Raw genomic sequence first — 19,313 nt, 5'->3', positions numbered from 1 at the left:
CCCTCGGCAGGCAGGTGACCGTGGGGCCCCGACACCTCACTGAGCTCTAGGACGGAATGACAGCCTCCACCTTGCAAGCTCTTTGTGGAGGTGCAAGTGCCCGGCTCATAGCAGCCCTGCAAACACGGGTTGCCTTTGCCCGCGCTTCTTAGTGGGCAGGTCAGACTCTCCTTACGTCGCGGAGAGACAAAGATGTGTAGCGGACAGAGAGCGCTTTTGGAGATGAGAGCTCTTTCCCGTAGTGACACCAGGGCCTGTGTGATAGTTTAACATTTAGAGTACATCTTCACATAGGACATCTCATTTGGTCCTGGCCAGATGCCTGTGAGGGCAGGCAGGCGGGAGTCCCTGTTCTCAGTTTATAAGTGGAGGACGGAAGCTCGGAGAGGCCCAGCGTGTGACGTGTGGGCGGCCACAGACCTGACTTGACTCAGGGTTGGCTGACCCCAAATCCTGCACTGTTAAGAGCCGTCATCACCCAGCAGGTATAAGGAAATCGTACTCTGTGTTTAGCCAAGGCCAGATGTGTTAGAACAGGAGCCTTCCGGCGACTCTGAACACAGACCTCAAGCCAGACCTCACGGCCGTCCTCCCTCCCTGCAGGGTTTGCCTGGCCGAGGTGTACCAGGATAAAGCACTTGTCGGGGACTTCATGAATCGAAAGGGCGACTACGAAGACCCAAAGGTAGGCCCCCCTGGGTCATCAGGCTCAGCCTGCCCTGAGGGCAGGGGTCTCTGGGTTCCCGTCTGGTCCTGTGGGTCCCGCAGCGCCTCCGCTGGCCTTACAACGTGGATGTTTCTCCCACGCGTCTGGGAGATCGGCTCCTTCGTTCTGTGGCTTTGGCCCCCGTTTGATGTGGCTCTAGCACCGGTTCTCAGAGGTGGTTAGAATCTGACACGCCACTTTGCAGTTGGGCCTGTTTCGTTAAGAAAACAGGGCCGCTCTTCGGAACGTCCAAACCGCTGGACTCCCTGGAAAGTTAGCAGACAGGACGGGGCCTGAGTTTTCTGGATACTTTGTGGGCGGGCTGGGCCGGCGGCTGACAGGAGTGAAGCCATCTTTCCAGACCCAGATTCCCTGCCCTGTGGCTCAGAGTCTCCTCATCCCCCGCTCGCCGAGCCAGCGCCGGGCTCTGTGCACGTGCGTCAGGCCTGGCGCCAGGCGAGGCCGGTCACAGCAGAGACCCAGCCCTTCTCGGGGAGCCCAGGGCAGTGGACAGGCAGAGAAGTGACTCTTCAGAGCAGTGCAGTCACCCGAGGGGAAAGCCCAGGCCCGCTGAGGTCGCACAGGGAGTACTGAGTGCTTTTGGTGCAGATGACAGAACACAACAACCCCACGGGGCTTCCAGCTGTTTCTCCCACGTGCCCAGCACCTCAGAAGAGGGCAGCCCTGTGCGGGCACAGCAAAGCAGAGATGTCATCAAGGCCCCACGTTCAGTCTGTCACTGGCTCCTGGTCCCTAATGGTCAGTGTTCATCCTCATACTGGCCACCTCGTGGTTGCCCCCTGACAGGTGGAGCTCCGTCCTCATCCCAGAATCCCAGGGCAGGAAGGATGGGGAGAGGGTGGCACTGGACCCTGGGATCAGGCAGGGGCCAGCCTTGCCCAGAGGCCCCTGAGGTTGCTGTCATTGGTTTAGATTCATCTTGACTCCTCCTGGGAGGCTGGGCAAATCAGATCGGGGCTGGCTCCAGGCTGAACGAACGGGGCCCCGGAAATGGGCTGCCAGCAGCATCTACTGCAGAGGGCTTCCGAAGGTGTTAGCACTTAGCCTAGACTCCAAAGATGAGGGACCCACTGAGGCAGAGGCAGCAAAGGAAGGGGGAACAGGGTGCTGGGGAGGGGGCCGCAGTGGGGCAGGAGCACGCCCTCCTCCTGCAGCGTGGGACAGCTTGCCCCCTGTGGGACGGATTAGAGGTGAGGCAGCGGGGAGAGTGATCTGTGCCCTAGTCTGGACTGGGCTGGGGGCAGCGCAGGGAGGGAGGGAGCCATTTGGGGTCCACAGTTGAGGGTGGGAGGGGAGGAGGAGGAGGCCGAGGCCGCTGTGCTCAGGGTGAGCCAGGGAGGAACAGAGCTGGGAAGGGGGAGGCGGCAGGGGAGCACGGGCCGGGCCTGCTGATAGGTGGCGCGCAACCGTGGGAGGCTGCAGGGATAGTGTGGGACACACTTGGGCCTTCCTGGGGCCTGGGGCCTGGGTCAGAGCTGGCAGTGCAGGAGTGAGGGCTGGCAGCGTGTTCCTTGACCGAAATCCCTGGGCCCAGTGGCGTCTGTCACCTTCCCAGGTGGATTCATCAGGCTCAAGAGGCAGGAAGGCAGAGGAGGTTACGGTTCTCTGTCCACATTTCCGGGGGGTCGCTGCTGGGAATTTGTGACAAGATTTCCCTTGACGTATCAGCAAAACCTCCCTTCAGGGAGAGAAACGGCTTAATCTCATTCTCTCATCTTGAAAGGTTTGTGCCAATGAGTACAAAGAGTTTGTGGAGAAGCTCAAGGAGAAGTTCAGCTCAGCCCTGAAGAATCCTAATCTTGAAACCCCAGACACACTCCAGGAGCTGTTTGCCAGGTAAGGTTCTTCTGGCAAGTTTCTGTGTGACTCTTACGGGGCAAGAGGAAGAGTCACCAGCCACGGGCGTCTCCCCTGGTCAGCAGTTCCACGGCCTTGCAGCTGACCTGGCTGTGTCCCCTGACTCTGAACCAGCTCGCCTCCTCTCGTGGGCGACTTGAAAAAGGAGAGGCCAGTGCCAACCCCAGCACCCCACCGGGCGCCCCCATTCCTTCTCCCACAGAGGCCCTGCTGCTGACTTAATCCGGGCTTCCCCGCGCACCGGGTGTGCTTTTACTAAGATTGCTCACTTGACCTAGGAGGACACTCCAGGATAGAAGTAGCCCTCCCGAGGCGGCAGCGCTTGTGACCCACAGGGCCAGGGTTTGAACTTCCGCGGTGGGCCTGATTCCAGAGCCCCCAGCTCTTTCCAGCTCGGCCGCTGGGCGCCTGGAGAACATACTTGGGTCCAAGCACGGAACCCGTGAAATGTTTGAGTCTTGAGTTCTGTGATCCAGGCCTGTTGCCACTGCCTAATTCACCTGTGAATCCCTTCTTACCAGCCCCATCGAGGCGGTCCCTCAGGCCACTAGATGTCTGAATTTCTTCCTGTAGAGAGGACGTTCATCTGTTGGTTCCCGTTTGGGAACCCTAGGACATGGTTGCATTTAGCCCCAACAGCTTCATCCGGAGATCTCGATCTTCCATCCGTCCAACAGACAATTTACGTGGTGCCCGCGTATGCCAGCGAGCGATTTGTAGTTGTTTTCAGAGTTGACATCAGTACCTTCTCTTGTGTTTGGGGCTCGTTTTTGCAGAGTTCCCCAGAACTCTCAAAGGGCATGGTTTATGTTCAGTCTTAAAGGTGTTTCAAATGGCCCGCATATTTTCAGTAAATTTACGAGGCAACTTTTAGTTATAAAAAAAATACGGTTAAAATAAAGCCTTTTTATTTTTTAAAGGAGAGTTCATGAACCATCTGGAGGAAGGAAGAAGTCCCGCCCAGTTGTAACAGTTTAACACTAAATTTGATCTGGAGCATTCTGGCAGGACAGGCAAAAAAGAAAATGGATCCAAATACTTTGACTGAAACCAGTTCACATTTCCTGTTAACTAAATTTTAGGAAGAATTTACTGTTGCCAAGACAAATTTTGACTTTAGAATTATAGAAGCCAAAGAAATGTCTTGCAAATGAACAGCCATTATTTTTTTTAAGTGAGTTCTGCGATTTTTGTCTTACGTTGAATTGCCTGGCTCTGAAATGCAATGGCTGGCACATTGGACTTTTCTTCTTGTATTTGTTTGCTTGGTAGGAACACAAACAACATTACTCGAAGCTCAGAAACACAGATGGGGACATAGCCTGCTATCTGATACAGCTACTCCCTCTTTTGAGATCTTTTCTTCCAGACATCTTTCTTATGCTTGTTTTTAATCCTGATGGGCCCACGATTTTAGATCCCCTTCCCTTGACAATTAGCGGTGGCTCTCTGCCAATAGGCACTTTTCTGTGTTGTTTCATAATTGTCCATAAATGAACACTCCTCATTTTCTCAACCCTCTTTTTACCAGCGCGCTCGTTTGACGAGTGGAGTATGGTATTTTCTCATTGTAATTGACACGTACGTGTTTGAATGTTAACGAGTTTCACATTTTCTCCAGCACAGTCGCCAGCGAATGGCCACGTTGAGCAAGCATCCGCGCAGCGAAGGTCTCCTGTGTTCCACTGACATGCTCTCCTTTCGTCCCTTATGCAGATACCGAGTTTTGGCGATTGGAGACGAAAAGGATCTGACCAGGAAAGAGGATGAACTTAATAGGTAGGTACTGATGTACTGAGTGCCTTTCCCTCAGCCCATGATCCTGGCTGCCTGCGGCCTGGCACAGGAGTCACCCCGGGCCCGACCTAGCCTGCCAGCCATCTTTGAAGGTGAAGTTGTGTGCGAACGCAGCCTGTTCTGTGGGTCGTCTGTGCTGGTTTCATCCTGCAACATCAGGTCAAGTGACTATGGCAGAGACCACACAGCCCTCGAAGACCGAAATATTTATTATCTGGCCCTTTCCGGGAAAAGCTTGCCCACCCGAGCCTCACATAGCAGTGGCTTAGCCTTAAAGTGAGTTGAGGAGGAGACAGTTTCAATTCTCAGCCCGTGAGCTTTCCACGCAAAGCTCTGCTTAGAAAGCTCAGCTGGTTTTTCTCATGTTGGATAACCAAGATTCAGTTTGATTTTAGCTCTACATTTCAATGAGAAGCCTCTCCTTTTTGGAGAAGAACTTGTTGGAGGTTGGATGAAAATGGGGCACGTGGCTGGGCCAGTCAGTGGAGCGTGCTACTCTTGATCTCATAGGTAGGTAGGTAGGTGTACTGAAAAAAATCTCAGCCCTGACTACATTTGTCAGTTGTCACGTACACCTGTTTTACGGCACCACTTACCCACTAGACTCAAACATTTTTTCCTGCAAACATGGAGCAGTTAGTAAGGCTTAAAAACCACCATGTGTTTTGTTTCGGTTTATGAATAGTCTAGGTGTTCGTAGCACTTTCATGGGAGGCAGCACTTTTTGAAAACGAGAACTGAATCCACCCAAAGTGAGCAGTGCCCGTGGCCCGCGGCCTCACGTGCTCTGCCGCCCACCCCACTGTCTTTCAGCGTGGATGACATCCACTTCCTGGTGCTCCAGAACCTGGTCCAGAGCACGCTGGCCCTCTCGGACAGCCAGATGGAGTCCTGCCGGTCGTTTCAGGTGGGTAGCGGGCACCCGGCGGCAGCTTTGCGGGAGCGCTGTGGGGCTCGCCCTGTCAGAGGCGGGAGCCGAGGGAGGCCCTCCTCGCTCATTCTCTTCTCAGCTGTGCGGTCTCGGGGGGTCCGATTTCCCCTGAGACTCACGCCCTCACTTCTTTGATCTCGGAAGTGTGGCGGCAGGATCCAGTGACCGTCCCCCCCAAATCCTTCCTGTGCTGAGGTTTTCGGTCTGATGTTTAAGGCAGAAACTTAGGCAGAAGAGGAGGTGAGCCATGACAAAGGACTGAGGCAGCAATTGAGCTGTACAGCTTATCTTCTCAAATCAGAACTTCTAAATGTCGAGATACTTTGATCTCTGGAGATCACCGTGCGGGAAGGCTGCCTTTCTCCGGGCCACAAGCTTAGATCTCTCCTGAGAACGTCTTAGAACGTAATGCTGCTTTATCTTGGCTGAGGGAGGGTGGAGGGCAGGCAGGCGCTTCTCCTTGAACCCCATCCCGAGCCTGGGGAGGTGCTGATATTAATTAGCACTCGCTACAAACAGGAAACTTGCGTTTCCCAGGGCGCGAAAAAGCAAATGTCCACGATCACACGACTCTCCATTGACCCAGAGTCCATGTGGCTCCAGGGCCCCAGCGGAGAGGTGCTCAGAAGGGCCTGCCCCCTGCCCCAAGCCAGTGCCTCCCTTGTTTTTGATGGTCACACAGGTGTATTCCAGATGGAACCTATTCACTTTTGTTTTTAACCTCCAAATCTGAAACTCAGCCCTGGTTTACGTTACCAAATCAGCCCAGTTTGGAACACGAGAGGGACAAATATGAAAAAAAGGGATGGTATTATTTCTTTCTTTTTTTTTATTTTCTTCTATTTTTTTTTAAATTTTTTTTTAACGTTTATTTATTTTTTTTATTTTTGAGACAGAGAGACACAGAGCATGAACGGGGGAGGGTCAGAGACAGAGGGAGACACAGAATCGGAAACAGGCTCCAGGCTCTGAGCTGTGAGCACAGAGCCCGACGCGGGGCTCGAACTCACGGACTGCGAGATCGTGACCTGAGCTGAAGTCAGACACTTAACCGACTGAGCCACCCACGCGCCCCTATTTTATTTTAATGTTTCTTCATTTTTGAGAGAGAGAGAGAGAGACAGAGCACAAGCAGGGGAGGGGCAGAGAGAGAGAGGGAGACACAGAATCTGAAGCAGGCTCCAGGCTCCGAGCTGTCAGCACAGAGCCTAAAGTGGGACTCGAACCCACAGACCACAAGATCATGACCTGAGCCGAAGTCGGACGCTCAACCGATTGAGCCACCCAGGCGCCCGTTTCTAATCCCACTGATGAGTTCAGACAGGTAGTGTCCCAAACTTTGGGTACCTCCTCATCCACCAGGGAGCCCTTGCAGCATGTGGCCCCCAGGCCCCGCGCCCAGAGACCGCAGAGGGGGTGGGATCCTCACAAGCATGCTGCCGGCCCCAGGATTCCGACCAGGGTCCTCGGAGCACCCTGGGGGAAGACACGGTGTAGACCCAGCTTGGACACTGCACATATCTTCCAGATGGTGCTTGTTACTTTGGCCACAGAGGAGATGAGGAGCACTGGGGGGAAACGGAGCGATTTAGGGAAAATACGTGACCCCGTGTGACCTGGTGGTGCTTCAGAGCACCACCCCGGCCCGAGTCCTTTTACGGCAACGGCCAGGCCTCTGCAGACTCAAGACTGAACGCTCTTTCCATGCCTCTCTCAATTCGTCACCGTGAGATGCAGCTGTGGTGGAGGGGTCCCCAGTCATCCTGTTCTTGCCCCCCTCGGTGCCACGCAGCACTTGAGCCACGTTTATTCACGTGACGTGTGTACGTCTCGGAGTGGGAGGCTGGTGGTGGTGCCTCGCCCCTCCTGCATCCCAGCACTTTACAGATAAAGAGGGCAAAGCCTTGTGGGAGTCTCAACACACAGAGAACAAGAATGGAACGGTTTTGGGGTGGGGGGCAGAAGTCCCAAGCAGACGGCCCCCAGTCTGGCCCTGGCTCTGTCTTGTCAGACCCAAGCTTGTTTAAAAAGAAAAAAAAAAATGTTTTTAATTTACTGCCAGCATTGCCCATAAAGATCCCAATTTCCGACTTTATACCTGTGGCCGTGGAGGGACCTTTTGGCTCTTCTGCCCAGCAGGGATTCGAGCCGGACGGCACCTCGGGGGTCAGTCCAACCGCTCATCACACAAGCAAGCCCGGCCCCAAAGTTAACGGCCAAAGCCAGGTCCCCGCGTCCCAGCCAGGGCCTCGTCCCCCGCGTCATCCTGCTGCTGTCCCTCCTCCGGTTCCGTTGGCAGGCGGCGTCTGGGTTCTGGTGGGTGGTGCCGAAGGCCTCATCACTCTCCTTGCCCCCCGGGGGCGTGGGTAGTTGCGTGAGGCAGTGCCTGGGCCACAGCAAGAGGCGGGTGCTTCGTCAGTGACTGCCCGGCTGGCACTGAACGCTGGAGGGCCATCGGGGATGAGGTCAGAGGCCTTATATGGGATCCCACAAGGCTCCCTGCAGCCCCAAACTTCCGGAGGGGCTCTGCAGGGAAGCAGCCACTCCCAGGGGGCCGTGGTCGACTGTCTGCCTCTCGCATATCTGGCAGGCTGGGCCACACTCGCTCACTCCCCAGGCTTGGTGTGAGTGCTCCTGCACCAGCAGTCATCTGGGGAGCATGCCCATCACACAAGGCTTTTCTTTTTTTCCTTTCTTTTTTTAAATACGACTTATCGTCGAGTTGACTAACATACAGTGTGTACAGTGTGGTTTTGGGGGTAGGTTACAGGGCTTTTCACAGGAAGTGGAGCCCAGCTCCCCCCTCCCCAGAGGAGAGGAATGATGGCAAATTGGCCCCTCCCCCACCTCTTTCCCTCTGCCCCATGCAGTGCTTTCCCTTCAGGCTTGATGGTCTATGCACCATGCCTGACGTCGAAGCTCTGTCTAGAGACATCGAGGGTGGTGTGTGGGCCTCAGACTGACAAGCCCAGTGTGTGCCCAGATCCCCCTCCGGCCAGCACCCCGACTGACTAGTGCCTTGGCTCTGCTGATCTCCTAAGTCCCTCTGCCATGGCACAGTGGTGAGGTCACTGGACTTGAGGGCAAGGCCTCGTTCTCGCCTCTTCTTGGTCCCACCCCTGCCCAGCAATGTGGCCTCGGAAGCTCCCTCGAAGTCCACGAGCCTCCGTCTTCTCTGGCACTCGTGGTTCTGGGGGCGATGCGGCAGAGAACCTTCCGAGCCTAAAATGCTCAGACCGTGACCATACTTTTTCCTGGCCAGCACTTTTGAGGAGACAGGCCTAGCAGGAACTGTCCTGGGGTCTAGTGGATGCTGGACATTTGCTGTTGGGCCAGTTGGCCAGATGGTGTGGACGCAGTAAAGCGGACGTGTTTGGGAACATACTGTGTGGGCGGAGCCAACCAGACGTACTAATGGGCTGAGTGAGGAGTAGGGAAAAGAGTGATATCAGAGATGATTCTGTGTTGACTCCCACTGTCTTTTTTTTATTTAAAAAATTTTTTTTAACGTTTATTTATTTTGAGACAGAAAGAGACAGAGCATGAATGGGGGAGGGTCCGAGAGAGGGAGACACAGAATCTGAAACAGGCTCCAGGCTCTGAGCTGTCAGCACAGAGCCCGACGCGGGGCTCGAACTCCCGGACCGCGAGATCATGACCTAAGCCGAAGTCGGCCGCTTAACCGACTGAGTCACCCAGGCGCCCCAACTCCCACTGTCTTTTTATCCAAGACTTAGCTGTGGGGTGCAGAGCAGTCCTTTCTCCCAGCTGCCTGTCCCTCTCTGTAGTCTCCGGGGTGAGATGTGATGGGAGGGAGAAGTTTGAGGGTCGGAACTGCTGGCTTCCTCTGGGCACTCTCACACCACACCCCCGGGTGTCCTTGTCCCCCTGTGGGCCCCTCCTCTGCAGACCAGCTGTAGCGTCTGCTCCCCCCACCCCCCAGCTGCGGGACCACCTTGCTCACCCGCTGCCTTGCTGTGTCACAGACTTTCCGCCTGTACCGGGAGTACAAGGACCATATTCTGGTGAAGGCCTTCATGGAGTGCCAGAAAAGGAGCTTGGTCAACCGGCGCCGCGTCAACCACATGCTCGGCCCGAAGAAAAACCGGGCTCTGCCCTTCGTGCCCATGTCCTACCAGTTGTCCCAGACCTACTACAGGTGAGCCCCGGGCGGGGCTGGGGAAGGCGCAGGGCGTCACCTCCAGGGGGCGCCACCTCCAGGGGGGGGCGTCACCTCCAGGGGGCGTGGGGCCCTCCCGTGGCCACAAGTGCAGGGTGCAGCTTCTGGAACGAGTTTCCTTCTCTGCACCTGTGCCACCTGCTGTGGGGATAAGGGCAGTGCTCGCAATGGTTTGTTCTGGGACATTTACCAAAATGAGTTTCTAACGTAACAATTCGACTAACGGCACAGCCTCGTCGTCGGGCCTAATCGGTCATTCTCACAGCTCAGAGCTGCTCCGGGCTTCATCTTGAAGCCATCCCGTATTTTCCAGACTCCATTTGCAGCACACCAGCCACCCGAGTGGTGGTTTGGGTTGCTGTGAGTCACCTTCCGGAGCGCCTCCTGACGGGAGCACTCCTCACAGCGTGGTCCGCAGCCGGCGTGGCTGGTCTTGGTCACCCGCTCCGCATTTTGTGCCACTGGCCTCCTTAACCACACACATGGAGAGGAAATCTGTGGAAATAGTCCCAGGAGTCTCCTCTCCTTGGCAGCCCTCGGCCTTGGCTGGCCTCCTCTTCTCCAGGCTGTTCTCCTTGTCCGTCCTCAGATCTGCACTGAGGTCGTCAGAAACAGAAGAGCAGCGAAATGAGGGGGTTTGGGTTTTCTTAGGCATCCCTTTGCCCGTAACTCGAGACGCTCACGCCTTTCTTGAAGGCCCCTCCCGAGTGACCTTCTGCGTCCTTTGCCTTCCTGGGATGCCGCCTGCTGCAGTAAAAAGAGCCGTGGCTTGGGAGGCAGGAGACATGGGTCCAGGTCCAGCAAGGTCACTTCTCGACCGTTTTTTCCCCTGCAGCATTCTAGTCTGTGAGCCAAGGGGTGGTGTTCACATCAGGAAGACCTCTGGGTCCCTCCCTGGGACCTGGGCCCGCGTTACAGCGATATGGGAAGGCACACTTGTGGACAGAGACCAGGCCTTGACTGTGCAGCCACCTCATGGAGACAGTGAGACAGACACACTCGTGTCCTCTCATCTCCCCGTGGTTCAGGGCTTGCCTCGCTAAAGGTTACCGCTAACAAAACGTGCATCCGCCTTCCCCAATTTGGCGCCTGTTCATAGCGAAAGGCCGCGAGGCGTGGAGTAGCGGGTTAGATGAAAGGCCACGGCCCCTCCGTGCAGGTGTCCGGTGAGCAGGGAAGGCACACGCGGAGGGGATTGGAACGCGGCGCCCTCACAGAGGCGGAAAAGAGGGCTTTGCGGGGGGGCTGGCGTGGCCAGTTTTGAACGCCAGGGTCTGAAGCGCCCATAGCCCATCCACGCGAAGCCCTCCAACATCCCGTCCTCAGTTCGGACCTTACCTCCTTTTTGTCCGCACAGGATTTTTACTTGGCGATTTCCAAGCACCGTCTGCACAGAATCGTTCCAGTTCTTCAAGAAAATCCTGGCTGCCGGCAAGTTGGACCAGCCTGATAATTTTTCCTTCAAAGACCAGGATAATAATGAGCCTGCACGCGACATGGTGGCATTTTCTCTGGACGGCCCCGGAGGACACTGTGTGGCCGCCCTGACCCTCTTCTCTCTGGGCCTCATTTCCGTGGACGTCCGGATCCCGGAGCAGATCGTGGTGGTGGACAGCTCCATGGTGGAGAACGAGGTCATTAAGAGGTAAGGGCTGGGGTGTAAGCAGGTGGGGCACGCACGCTGCTCTGAGCACAGCCGGGGCTCCGGCACCGGGGGCTTCCTCTCACGGCCGCGGCGCCACAGCGGCCACGCCCTGGGGGAGCCGGGGTGCGGCAGCCAGGCCGGGCCCGGCTCGCGCGCGGTCCCCTAGGTCCGTTTTCCTCTCCCAGCCTGGGGAAGGACGGGGGCTTGGACGAGGATGACGACGAAGAGGAAGACCTGGACGAGGGCTCTGGGGGCAAGCACCGGGCCATCGAGGTGAAAGCCCGCCAGGCCTCCCACACCAACTACCTGCTGATGCGGGGCTACTGCGCGCCCGGCATCGTCAGCACCCGCAACCTGAACCCCAACGACAGCATCGTGGTGAACTCCTGTCTGGTGAAGTTCCGGCTCCGCCGCACCCCGGCGCCCACCCGGCTCTGGCCCATCGGTGAGTGGCGCCGGCCGCCCCACGCCCCGACCCCCCTCGCCCACCCCCAGGCCTCGCGGGGGAGCCTCCGCTGGCCAGCCCTTCTCCTCCTGGGCCACCCCCCCCAGCGGCCGCGTTAGAGCGGACCCCCTCTTCTGTTCCTTTCCCTCAGTCCCACGTGCAGGCCTACGCCCTCAGGTGGCCCCCTGGGCCCCGTGTCCTGGCCCACTCGCCACGCAGCCTTGTCATACTGCCGGTTCCCTCCATCGCTTGAAATCACATACTTTCACAAACTGCTTACGTGTCACTTCTGACCTCTTGCTAGGACAGTCGGGTGTTCGGCCCGACATTCATTGCCTGTCACCTCCCTTATTTACACTTTTTATACTCTTTCTGTCTCTTCTGTTAATTACGTCTGAAGCTCTAAGTAGCCTGCTTAAACCTTCCGTTCCCACATACCCTGAATGTGAGGCAGTCTCTTCCTCTCCCCCCACAGAAAGTGAACACATTCGGGCCCCTTCCCACCCCTTTCCTGCCTCCGCCTTTCCTTCGCCTTCCCCCGTCGGGGTGCACGGTGTTTACTTTCAGTTTCAGAACCCCAGTTAGTGGTCCGTGTGACCGTGGTCGTGGCAGAGACAGCTTTTACGGGAAGAACGCACACCGGCCCCGCTTGCGAGAGCACACGTGGGAGTTGGGGGCGGGGGCCCGCGATGTCTCCCGGGGTCTGAGGAGCAGGGAACACGGGAGCACCGACAAGGCAGGGCCCCCTCCGGGACTGCGAGGCTGCACTTCTCAGACCCTGGCCCCAAGGGGCATCAAGGGACACGTGTCGGGAGCCCAACTGCCAGGGGCCGTGCCCTGTGCAGCCAGAAGGTGACCCCTTGCTGTTCGGGGGGCAGTGAGCTGGCGTTGGAGCCCGTGCTCCGGTCTGGGCTGATTCGGGTCTCCCTGTCTTCACAGTCACGTCTCTGGAAGAGCTCCCCGTGGGAATATCCTGCCTCCCCGACACGTTCACCAGGCTGATCAACAGCCAGGAGGGCCCCTGCAGCTTGGATGAGTTTGTCCACCAGGTGGAGCTGTCCGGGTATGAACCTGGAGACGTGTGCGCGGCCCTGGAGGTCCAGGGGGCCATTGCAGCCACGGGGTGCTTCGGGGTAGACCGAGTGGAGCTGAGCAGGTGGTTCTCCGCCTTCGAGGGGACAGATGGCGAGCGCACCAGGACCTTCGCAGACTACGTCCAGGTGAGCCGTGCTCTCGGGTCACCTGGCGCAGCTGCAGCTCGGGGGCCGGATGCACAGAGTGGGTGGGCATGGCTTGGGATGCGTGGCGGAATTACTTGCCAAGATTAAAAATAGGAGATATTACCTAAAACCCAGCTTTGGGATGTTAGAAGGTCTGGCAGCCTGGGCCCCGTTGCTTTAGCCACACAGCACGGTTGGACAGAGCCAAGTAGGGCCATGTCCGCGGCCGTGACTCCCGGGGATCCTGCCCCTGGCCCCGCGTACTCACCCCTCTACCTGCCTGGGCCCAGTTTCATCAGGCACCCTTGCACCCAGAGAATGTCAAAACAGATGGACCTCTTAAATCAAGTGCCGTGGGGCCTGGCTCGCCCTCCTGCGTGTCGTCCGTAGTTGGAACAAGTGGGATGCACGTCAGCTATCGGTGATGTCACAGAGATGCCTGCCTCGCAGCGTTCATGGTGGGGGAGGAGAGTAGAGACCAGTGTTCCTGGTTATCAAACCAGTTTTTAGGAGCACAGGACAGGAGAGAGGGGTCGTGACGACCATTCACGTGGTGTTTCACTGTTCACATAACTCCTGCCTCTGGAGCTCTAGGAGGTAAACCGACACGGGTCAGGCGGCTCCCTGTGTTCCCTGCTGCCCAGCCCCGGGCCCCAGGTGGCGAGTGCCCGCATGACCCTCCCCACCAGTCCTGCCTGACCTGGTTTCGGGACGTGAACTGGGGCAAGTTTCTTGAACCCTGACCTATGGGTCTTCGAATCTGGAAATGAAAAGAAGGACCACCCAGCGTTGGTGCAGTGCCTAGATCAGAACAAGGACCTCGGAAGCAGGGCTTGGCATAAGTACGAGAGGAGAGTTCCCGTCATTCATGTGGGAACGGTCTTGGCCTTTACAGAGCTCGGGGTGTTGAGTCCCCTGGGAGGACGCTTTGATGGCCGCGTCAAGGGCACAGCTTCGGTTCCCCGAAGTTCACACCAAGCGTAGAGAGGGCCACACGGCCAGCTGGCACCCACCTGGGGCTGGAAGGCAGACCTGGGCCCCGAGTTGTCCGTCCCGGAGGGACTGGGCTTGCCGTTTGCTCAGGGCGTTCAGACACATCGGGCAAGGGAAGCGGGCGTGAGGATCGTGGGGTCCCCCACAGACCCAGTGTGTCCCCCGCTTCTCCTAGGACCTCTTGGAGTACCACCAGGTGGTGGAGGTCGGCGGCAACACTGTTCGCCTGGTGGCCATGGCCTCTGCCCAGCCCTGGCTCCTGCACTCGGTGCGGCTGAAAGGCAAAAAGGAGGATGCGGACGCTCAAAGAGAAGACCACCGGAGCCCCCGGAGCGCCAAGAGGCGTGCCAGCTGGACGAGCAGCGATGTGGCCCGTGAGGGTGGGGACACCGACCTGGAGAGTCCCCAGAAGCCCCCCGCCAAGAGGCCCGCGCTCCAGGATGTGCGCTTGGCCCTGAGCCCCAGGCCCAGAGCGGAAGAGGAGCCGGAAGCCCTGGCGCCTGCTCCGCCAGCAGCTCCCGGAGACGCGGGCGTGAAGGAGCCTGCCCCGGGGGCGCCGGAGGCTGGGCAAGAGTTCCAAGAGAATCTGAGGGCAGCCAGCCCTCTAGGCCAGGAGCCGCTGAGCTGTCAGGCCCAGCTTCCAGAGGGATCTGAAGACCCCAGAGGTACCGAGCCTTGTCGCCGGCCCACCCTCCCCCACCTGCCCATTCTCTGCCCTCGGGTCCGAGCAGTCCCCACATGCCGCTGGGAACCTGCCACCGGCCACAGAAGGCCGTTGCCTCCAGCCTTTCGTGTCTCCGCGTAGAAAGGTCTCGCCTGCGTCCGCTCACTGCTTCCACTAGAGGGCCTCAGACTCCTGAGTGGGGGTGGGGGTTCTAAGCGTGGTCACCGGGGTGCTTCTGGAGGGCTGTGTGTGCCAAGGTGTCCCGTGCGAGGGAGCGGTGCCTGAAATAGGAGGCGTCTCGCTTTCCGTCGGGACCGGCTGACGCCTGGGGACTGAAACCTCCCCTGTGGCGAGAGCGCTCCTGTCTGGGCTCAACGCGGGCCTCTTCACGGGGCTTCAGAAGGTCTTGCCTGGGGTTGATGCACAGAGCTCTGCGGTCAGGGCTTCTGGGCGGGAGGGGCTCGCTTGGCTCCCCTTGTGGGGGCTCCTCGGGGCCCCGGGAACACCCCTCACACTCACACGCCATGGCCCAACCCGGCTTCGTTCTGGGCGTGCCGGCTTTGTTCCCTCAGCCCCAGAGCCCGCACGTGCGTGTCGCACGGAGGGAGGAGGAAGAGGTAGACTCCGCCCCTTAGTCTCCCTTGCCCTTTCCCTCTCCTGTCAGGTTCGGCAGAGAGTTCTGTGGCCGGCAGCCTGTCCCAGGCAGCATGGGAAAAGTGAGTGTGTGCCCAGATTCGGGGGGCCTGGGCGGGGCGTGGGTGCGAGGGTGGGGAGTATGCCCCAGGGTCCCCGTAGCGATCATCACGTGGAGGTGGTTCACGGTCGGGCACAGCGGTTCTCGGCGGGGAGACCTGCAGACTCACAGCACGTTGTCCTGCTTGCTGGGGGCACAAGGCAGGAGCTTCTTGCGTGCGGTGGGCGAGGGCCCGGGGTGTGGGCTTCTGCAGTGTGGGTCCATCTGGAACCGTGGCCTTTCTGGTGGGGGGGCACCCCCACAAGTGCGTACGTGGCCCTCAGCTTGGCGGGGCCGAGCGCCCCCGGCTCAGATGCAGCCCTTCCAGGGCCCAGCCAGGGCGGGCGGAGCCAAGTGTCCAGCCGATGCCGGGCCTGCCCTGTGCCTGGACCCTGCGCGGCAGACCGGTCCTGGGGATAAGGGGGGAGGGGGGCTGCCAGATAGGACACGGAAGTAGAGCTTCCGCATAAGGACCCCAGCTTGGCCCAGTGTGCAGGCAGCCATTGCGTCAGGGTCCGGGATGGAGCTGGTGAGTCCAGAAATCGAAGCTCTTTTCCGTCCCCAGCCAGTGGGGGTCCGGTGGGGGGCTCATCGAGGCCTCGGTTGAGGCTGAGGGGGAACGGGTCCCCTCAGCCGGCGATCCTGGGCCCCGGGGCCGGGACTCCTCCGTCCAGGTGGGAAGGGCCTCGGCGTCCCCTCTGTGGAGCGGGGGGTCCGCGCCTCAGCGAGCCTGTCCCCTCACCCGCCAAGCCCGACAGCGGACTGCCGTCCCCGCAGGGACTGCGAGGGCATCTCGTTCGTCGCCCGCCCGTGGCGCATTGTGGACGGCCACCTGAACGTGCCGGTGTGCAAGGGCATGATGGAGGCCATCCTCTACCACATCATGACCAGGCCCGGCATTCCCGAGACCTGCCTGCTGCAGCACTACCAGGGCGTCCTGCAGCCCGTCGCCGTGCTCGAGCTGCTCCAGGTGTGGCCGGGCCGTCGGGGGGGTTTCTAGGATGGGCCTGAGGGTGCCGAGACTCCCCCCCCCCCCCACCCCCCCCGCCCCAGAGAGTCCTACCCCCCAGCCCTGCCGAGAGATGAGCCCCACGCCTGTGTCCTGCCCCGGCCCTGGGGCCCTGTCTCCTGCCCCGGCCCTGGGGCCCTGTGTCCTGCCCCGGCCCTGGGGTCCTGCAGCTCCCAGGATGGGGCGGAGGATGCGATCCGCAGGTAAGCCCGCCAACCTGGGTGTCCCGCTGTCTCCAGGGCCTGGAGTCCCTCGGCTGCATTAAGAAGTGCTTGCTGAGAAAGCCCGCGGCCGTCTCGCTCTTCTCCAAGCCCCGGCTCCAGGAGGCCCAGGCGCCCTCCAGCCTGAGCGACAGCCCCACGGTGTTCTACGAACCCACGCTGGACTGCACCCTGCGACTGGGCCGCGTGTTCCCCCACGAGGTCAACTGGAACAAGTGGATCCACTTATGAGGCACGTGTGGTCACCACGACCCCCCTCGCACCACTGGCTCCTGAGGAGGGGGTGACTGGTGGGGGGGAGGGCTCCACTTCGGCCCCGCGCACACCCCACCCTGTCCAGCGCACGGGGGCGGGTCAGTGCCAAGCCTCCCCTCCGGCCCGAAACTCAGAAGGGGGCCGCTCGCCTGCCCTCTCCGGGGCTCCCTCCGGCTGGCCTGACACCCCGCTAGGTCCCAGCGGGAGCTGTCGGGGAGCAACTGCCAGGAGACTCCGGTCCCCACTCTCCCCCTCTTGTTCCCAGGGCATCTCGGCCCTTGCTGCCCGCACAGACGCTGCCCTCGACGCTGCAGCCCGCCTCCTCTGGGGAGGCCGGGCTATGGCGAGTTTGAGCAGCCCTCGTGGGCCTGGACTCCGAGGGCTTCCGAGTTGTGGCCGCCGTTGGGGAACAGAGCCGCCTGCCCGGGCCCCTGAGTCTTCGGTGTGGACCTCAGCCTCATTGTCCTTTGGCCAGCGAGAGATCGGGAGCCCACGTCGCTCATGCCTCCGATGCAGATTACAGCCACCGTGGCGGAAAGCCCGAGTGCCCCTGAGTGGCAAGGCCCCAGCGGGGACTTCCTCCGCTCCAGGCAGGACATCTGACCCAGCCACCCAGAGAGGACCCTGCGCTTCCCTTTTTATTAGCCTGGCGAGCCGCCCGGCAAGCCTGCAGCGGGATGGGCGCTCCTTCCTGCTGGCTGCAGCCCAGGAGCCACGGAGGCCTTGGATTTGTTTGTTCTTTTCACCTCTTTTCTCTTTAAAAAAAAAAAAAAAAAAAAAAAAAATCTCTTGGCATGTATTTATTTTGGGTTTTTTTTTTTAATTAAAGTGAAGTCAAATGCATTTAGTTTGATGTGTTTCCTAAAGACTCTCTGATCCCCTGGGGGATCCCCTGCTTCCACTTGCAGAACAGCCAGGAATAAATGTTCCCAGTAGAACCAGAGGAAGAGGGGGTGGCCAGCCCTGGGCACCGCCTCGCCCGCCTGCCTCTGCCCTGAGAGCCTTCCTCCTCCTCAGCTGGGCCCCGGGCCTGTCCTTGACAGAGAAGTGACTGGAGGTGTGCCAGGCCAGCAGGCCGCAGAGGTCACAGGCCTGTAGTGTGGGTTTAGGGAATGAAGTTCTCTTTCGCTCTCTTCCCTCCACTCCCCTCCTTCCTTCCGTATGTGTGTGTGTATGTGTGTGCGTGTGTTAATTGCCAACATTTTTTAAAAATTGGGCATTTCACATTTTTTAAAAATCCAGAGTTTTAGTTTCTTAAAAAAAATGGAGAGATCCAGCAACAACTGTATCCACAGCCAGAAGTGTGGCACGTGCCCCCCTGGTCCCCAGGGTCCTGGCCCGGGCCCGGCCACATGCCCACCAGCTTCTCCAACTTAAAAAGCAGCCCATCTGGGCCATGTCTGACCTGCAGCACCTGACCTGGCCCAGCTCACGGCCCATTATCTCTATCCTGGGACCTGGACCCTGGACCCTGGTCACTCCAGGCCAGACTCCAGGGTGACAAAGGGCAGGATGGGGCACAGGGTGGGGAGTCAGGGTGAACCCCAGCACAGCCAAGAGCGGGCCACGTCTTACCATCATTTTTTTTTCTTTTCTCATTTTTACTCAAATGTAAAAGAAATAGCATTTAGGGGGATTTTTTGAGATCAAATAGAATAAGAAGTGTTATCTGCTCTACGAACAGAAAATACTTTACAAATGCCAGGTGCTTCCTTTGGGAACACGTCATGTGGTAGAAGAAAGGTGGGGTCATGGGAACCCAGTGTTGACATTCACATCTCAGAGCCTTAGTTTTCTCACTTGAAAAATGGGGTAGACTACCTCTCTCATGGGAGGACCAGATACACTGAAGAACTCCCAACTGTGAGCGCATGGTAGGGTTCAGCAAAGTTTATCTTCTCTTTTCTTTCTCTCCTGCCCCCTGCCCAGATGAATGATGGTTTGGGCCTGTGTTTGGGGGTTAGCACATAGGGATGAGGGGTGCAGCCCTCTGGTGGAGAGATGGGCTTCTGTGACCACTGTTCCACATTCCACAGCCAGCCATTCTGTGCAAGGATGATCTGTTCCTCCCACTACCTACCTGTGCATCTGTCCATCCACCCATCCATCCACTTGCCCACCCACCCATCCATCCACCCATCCACTTGCCCATCCATCCATCTGTCCACCCGTCCACCCATCCATCCATCCACCCATCCACTTGCCCATCCTCCCATCCATCCATCCATCCACCTACCCATCCACCCATCTACCCATCCACCCATCCACCCATCCACCCATCCATCTATCCACCCATCCACCCATCCACCCATCCACTTGCCCATCCACCCATCCATCCATCCATCCATCCATCCATCCATCCACCTACCCATCCATCCATCCATCCATCCATCCACCCATCTACCCATCCATCCATCCATCCATCCATCCACCTACCCATCCACCCATCCACCCATCCACCCATCCATCCATCCACCCATCCACCCATCCACCCATCCACTTGCCCATCCTCCCATCCATCCATCCATCCATCCACCTACCCATCCATCCATCCATCCATCCATCCACCCATCTACCCATCCATCCATCCATCCATCCATCCACCTACCCATCCACCCATCTACCCATCCACCCAT

General features: G+C 58.6%; 1 protein-coding gene across 1 annotated transcript in view; it reads left to right on the top strand.

The window, feature by feature from the left end:
• GTF3C1 (general transcription factor IIIC subunit 1) overlaps positions 1-17,520 on the top strand; it is a 75,192-nt gene extending 57,672 nt beyond the window's left edge. The window contains exons 26-37 of the mRNA XM_019431822.2: positions 604-685; positions 2,451-2,563; positions 4,301-4,363; positions 5,195-5,288; positions 9,299-9,471; positions 10,850-11,137; positions 11,323-11,582; positions 12,522-12,802; positions 13,971-14,460; positions 15,124-15,175; positions 15,970-16,162; positions 16,441-17,520. Coding sequence (XP_019287367.2) covers positions 604-685; positions 2,451-2,563; positions 4,301-4,363; positions 5,195-5,288; positions 9,299-9,471; positions 10,850-11,137; positions 11,323-11,582; positions 12,522-12,802; positions 13,971-14,460; positions 15,124-15,175; positions 15,970-16,162; positions 16,441-16,653 — 2,302 coding nt within the window. The 3' untranslated portion in view covers positions 16,654-17,520. The remainder of the gene's footprint in view (positions 1-603; positions 686-2,450; positions 2,564-4,300; positions 4,364-5,194; positions 5,289-9,298; positions 9,472-10,849; positions 11,138-11,322; positions 11,583-12,521; positions 12,803-13,970; positions 14,461-15,123; positions 15,176-15,969; positions 16,163-16,440) is intronic.
• Positions 17,521-19,313: the final 1,793 nt, after the last annotated feature.

The sequence above is a fragment of the Panthera pardus genome, unplaced genomic scaffold (genome assembly GCF_024362965.1).
Source record: "Panthera pardus isolate Hobbes unplaced genomic scaffold, ASM2436296v1 HiC_scaffold_5, whole genome shotgun sequence".
Taxonomy (NCBI): Eukaryota; Metazoa; Chordata; class Mammalia; order Carnivora; family Felidae; genus Panthera; species Panthera pardus.
The sequence above is the reverse complement of the archived record's forward strand: the minus strand, read 5'-3'. Positions and strand labels throughout refer to the sequence as shown.